At 42.6% G+C, this 5,402-nt stretch overlaps 1 protein-coding gene across 1 annotated transcript; it reads left to right on the top strand.

The window, feature by feature from the left end:
* The first annotated feature begins 4,003 nt into the window (after positions 1–4,003).
* On the top strand, positions 4,004–4,990 carry LOC130357326 (odorant receptor 131-2-like). The gene has a single exon (XM_056560010.1). The coding sequence runs from the start codon at positions 4,004–4,006 to the stop codon at positions 4,988–4,990; it is 987 nt and encodes a 328-aa protein (XP_056415985.1).
* Positions 4,991–5,402: the final 412 nt, after the last annotated feature.

The raw sequence follows: 5,402 nt of genomic DNA, 5'->3' as shown, positions 1-5,402 counted from the left end.
CCGCGGGTCCCGGCCATTGATGGCCGCAGGGACCGCCGCGATAGGTGTGTATTCGCCGTATAAGACGCACCGACTTTTCCACCCCCAGTTTTGGGGAAGAAAAAGTGCGTTTTATACGGCGAAAAATACGGTAGTTTTTGTTTTATTTTGTTACTTAAAAAAAAAATGATAGCTTTTTGTAAGAAAACGAGTATGCTTATAATTGCCCACTTCTGACCCCTATAACTCTTTCAATTTTCCGTATACTGGGATGTATAGGAGTCCTTTCTTGCACAGGGATCTGCAGTTTTTATCGGTACCATTTTTGTTTTGATGAGACTTTTCGATCACGTTTTATTCTTTTTTTAATGGTAGATGATGTGACCAAAAATCAGCAATTCTGGCGTGCGGTATTTTTTTTTTTTTATGTGTACCCGGCGATACCACGTATGTTTATTTTTAGTTTATTTTTGTCTAAATTATTTCATTTAAAAAATTGGAGAAGGGGGTTGCTAATTCATATTTATAAACAATTTTCTTCATTATTATTTAGGTCACCATTTTAAAGTCTCTATAGGAGACCATTACATGTAATATCTCGATTGCAAACACTGTTCAATCCTGTGCCATGGCATATCAATGATCAGTATTATTGGCTATCTGCCTATACAGTCTGCCTAAGGCTACACATAGAGGCGTCGCGATCACTGATGTCCAGTATTAGTGGTGAATCCTGGCTGCCGATAGCAGCCATTACTCACCATGTATGAAGCATACTTACCTTGTGTAACACCCCCAACTGCGTAAGTGCGTATGCCATGTACCCCCTATGTCATTAAGCTGATAAGAAACCCCATTAGTTACATAGTTGCACAGTCTGTAAGGCTAAATAAATGCTATCATCAATCCAGTTCAACTTATTACCCTATAGTTTTGATCCAGAAGAAGGAAAAAAGATGAAGTAAAAGTCAATTTTCCAAATGTTTCCTCATTTTAGAGTTTGTCTGACAGTGATTTGTACAGTGGTAAAATGATTTCCTTGTCATATACCTCTATGCCCCTTTTGATCCATCCTATAAATTTACTTGCCAGATCCCATGATTACTGGTTGCCAGACTGCGTTTTTCAGACCAGTGAAAAAAATAAAACTGAGACTGTCCCAGTGGGGTACTGCACAGGTCCAGCAGGGATCCGATGGTAGCCTGTTTTCAAATTCTACTGCCGGACCTGGCTGATGTATGCTCCAAACATGGTGTGAATGCAGCCTACTACATTTTTCTCCCAATTAACAGGACCTTATATCAGTATCACCTCATCTGTCAAGTCTCCAACTTATTCAGGTCCATGTGTAACAGTGCCCTGTCCTCTATTGTTTTATGTATTTGTAATGTATCTGCTGTATATACCGTCCTCTATTGTGTTATTGGCTTTATTTACCGTCCTCTATTGTGTTATCTGCTGTATATACTTTCCACTATTGTGTTATCTGCTTCATATACTGTCCTCTATTGTGTTATCTGCTATACATACCATCCTCTATTGTGTTATCTACTTTATATAGCGTCCTCTATTGTGTTATCTACTTTATTTGCCAGCCTCTATTGTGGTATCTACTTTATTTACCTTCCTCTATTGTGTTATCTACTTTTTACACCGTCCTCTATTGTGTTATCTGCTGTATATAATGTCCTCTATTGTGTTATCTACTATGCATAGTGCACTGTCCTCTATTGTGTTATCTACTGTACAAAGGGAACTCTCCTCTATTGTGTTATCTGCTGTATATACCGATCTCTATTGTGTTATCTACTATACATAGTTCACTGTCTTCTATTGTGTCATTTGCTCTACACAGTTAAGTGTCATCCACAAATATTAATACTAAACATCCCCTCTACAAGGTCATTAATAAATATATTAAAAAGAATATGGCCCAGAACTGACCACTGTGGTCCACACTAGTAATAGTGACCCCTCCAATACTGCCTCCTGTCATGGCCACCTACATCACGGACATCATCAGACAGGGCCACGTTACCATTTGCCTTACATATCTGTTCCTGCGGTGTGAGCTTTTCACAGTCCTTGACCTAAAGGCAAACCCCTCCCCCTTTCTGATTTTTTTCATTGTTTCTAAATAAACTATAAGCTTGTAAGTTACCCGTACAGTCATGGCTATCATCCACTCATGTCTCTGTTATTCCCATTATGTCAAAATGTTCCTCAGACATTTGAAAGTCCAATTATCAGACTACTGGCATTGGTCGGTATACATGTGTACTACAACATATCTCTAATATACATCCGTTATTTATTTTTTGTTTAAAATATTGTATTTTACATTTGAAAACCGGCCACTAGGGGTCTCCCTCCTAGTTGCCGGCTGCAGCCTGACGCAACATCACAACTGAATTAGGACCGATGCCGGCCTGGCAATCGGTCCTAATTCAGTCAGCCTGCACTCGCTCCCTGCCTGGCAATCAGTGGCGGGAGTGAGCACTGTGAACGCCAGGGCTACGTGCATTGGATGGATTTGCGCGCAGCCCTTCCCCGCCCACGGCATGTACAGTATGGAGACAGCGCGCGCACAGAATATCAGTGCTGCTCTGATTCTCCATCTGTACTGTACATGTCTTTTATGGGGTAAGTCTGATCTGAGGTCTTATGTTACTTTTGCAAAATGAGGTGAGGGCGGAAGTCGGCACCCAGCAGGCATCAGTGACGTTGTGCCTGCTGGGGAAGTCTGCTTCCGGCAGAGCAAGAGCCGAGCAGCAGAAGATTAGACCTTTACAAGCTAGGAAACCTACGCTGTCTTCCCCTTATATATAAAAAAAAAAACACCCAGCCTTTAGTTTAACACACTTAGTTTAACCCCTTAAAGGGCTACTCTGTTCGAAAACATTTTTTATTTTTAAATCAACTGGTGCCAGAAATGTAATCAGATTTGAAAATTATGTCTATTTAAAAATCTTAATCGTTCCAGTATTTATCCGCTGCTGTTTGCTCTACAGGAAGTTCATTTCTTTTTGGATTTCTTTTCCGTCTGACCACAGTGCTCTCTGCTGACACCTCTGTCCATTTTAGGAACTGACCAAAGTAGCAGCAAAACCTATCCTGCTCTGGACCACTACTGCAGGAACCGTGCACTGGGGGAGATCTTATCCTTTGGATAGGGGATAAGATGTCTAGCAGAGGAGTACGCCTTGAAACTCCGCCCCTAGACATCTTATCCCCTATCCAAAGTATAAGGGATAAGATGTGTGATCGCAGAGGGTCCGCGATCTCGACTGCGGCCCCCCAGACATCCGATGCACAAAGCAAACTTCCCTCCGTGCCGGATGACTGGTGATGCTGGGCGGAGGATCGTGATGTCACGGTCACACCCCGCTTGTGACATCACGGCCATGCCCCCTCAATGGAAGTCTATGGGAGGGGGGGTGTCATGCCCCAGAGGCAGAACCCCCGCAATCAGACATCTTATCCCCTATTTTTTGGATAGGGGATAAGATGTCTAGTGGCGAAGTACCCCTTTAAGGCCAAAATGGGCTGTGTACTTAAGGGGTTAATGTTTTTGCTAATATTATGACAACTTAAAGGGGTACTGCAGTGCTTAAGCGTTCTAAACATTTAGTTCAGAACGTTTGGAGCCAGAGACCGTGATTGTTAGATCGTGGACACGCCCCCCCTCATGATGTCATGCCACACCCCTCCATTCATGTCTATGGGAGGGGGCGTGTCTGCTAACACGCCCCCGCCCATAGACATGACTGGAGGGTTGTTGCATGACGTCACGGTGGGCGTGGCCTCACGACCACTGCTGCAGGAACCGGCATTTGTTTAGAATGACGGGTGCTGCGGGAGATTGTGGGGGGGGGGGGGGGGGGGGGTACGATCAGACATCTTATCCCCTAACCTTTGGATAGGGGATATGATGTCTAGGGGCGGAGTACCACTTTAAGGCCAAAATGGGCTGTGTCCTTAAAGGGCTAATGATCCGCTTTGTTTTCTTTGTAAATCCTGCAGTATGAAAATCTTCAGAGAAAAGAACATCGCTGTTTCAAGAATGGTTAACACTTCGCTACTCCAAAGCAACATGACCCAAGTGTCCCTCCTGTCCAACAAGCTGCTGGAGTACACAAAGTTGACTATAATACTCCTGATCATACTGGGCTTTTGTTTCTTCACCTGCTTTGTCACAATGATACTGAAAGTCTTCTTCATGACCCCACACCTCCGATACAGCTCCCGATACGTCCTCTTTGTCTACATGCTCACCAATGATACATACTTTGTCTACTTGGGCTTCTATTTGGTGATTTCTTCTTTTTATGAATTACATATTCCCATATCTTTATGTTTCTTCTTGTACAGCCTCGGAAACATAGCCTATAAAGTAACCCCTTACAGCCTGGCGGCCATGGCCGTAGAACAATACGTGGCTATTTGTCACCCACTACGACATGCGGAGCTCTATACAACCTACAGAGCTCGTGTGACCTTCACCATGATATGTTCCTTGTTGGCCGGCCTTCAAGTAATCGAACTATTTGTCATGGTCTCCTCGATTACCAATATATTGGATCTTTATATTATATGTAGGACGACTTTGCTGGTAGTTAATCCCATTCAGAATGTTTTGAGGTCCATCAATGTCATCCTCTGCTTCTCCTCGGTGGGATTGGTCATCCTGGTTACTTACATCAAGATTATGGTTGTTGCTCACAGAATAAGTTCTGGTTTGTCTTTGGCTTCAAAAGCCGGAAAAACCGTCATGCTCCACGCATTTCAGCTACTTTTATGCATGGCGTCCCTGTTCTCCAGTCTAACAGAGTCCATTGACATCAACCAGGTTGAGCTTCTGTCCCTTATAAACTTTTTTCTATTTACTTGTGTTCCAAGATTCCTCAGCCCAGTTATTTATGGATTCCGCGATGAAACGCTGAGAAGACATATTAAGTTATCTTTAGCACATATTACTCATAACTTTTACGGTAAGAAAGTCTTTAGATAACCAGAAATATTTTTTAAAACATCGATTTGCGTAGAAGAAAATGTAGGAAATGTTTTCTTGCAAAGCCCCTAGAAAAATTAAGGAATCCTCAATTTTAGAGTATCTTCAAACATTCTGGTTTTGTGAAACATCCATCAAACACACAGTAGCTCCCATAAGTGACTCCACCCCTCACATTATATATACAGTATATCCCATAAGTGACCCCACCCCTCACATTATATATACAGTATATCCCATAAGTGACTCCACCCCTCACATTATATATACAGTATATCCCATAAGTGAGTCCACCCCTCACATTATATATACAGTAGCTCCCATAAGTGAGTCCACCCCTCACATTATATATACAGTATATACCATAAGTGAGTCCACCCCTCACATTATATACAGTATCTCCCATAAGTGA

The sequence above is a fragment of the Hyla sarda genome, chromosome 2 (genome assembly GCF_029499605.1).
Source record: "Hyla sarda isolate aHylSar1 chromosome 2, aHylSar1.hap1, whole genome shotgun sequence".
In the NCBI taxonomy this organism is placed as follows: domain Eukaryota; kingdom Metazoa; phylum Chordata; class Amphibia; order Anura; family Hylidae; genus Hyla; species Hyla sarda.
This window is presented reverse-complemented; position numbering and strand designations above follow the sequence as displayed.

What these genes read in the sequence shown, in the direction of transcription:
- LOC130357326 (XM_056560010.1), top strand. Translation starts at nt 4,004, where the DNA reads ATGAAAATCTTCAGAGAAAAGAACATCGCTGTTTCAAGAATGGTTAAC.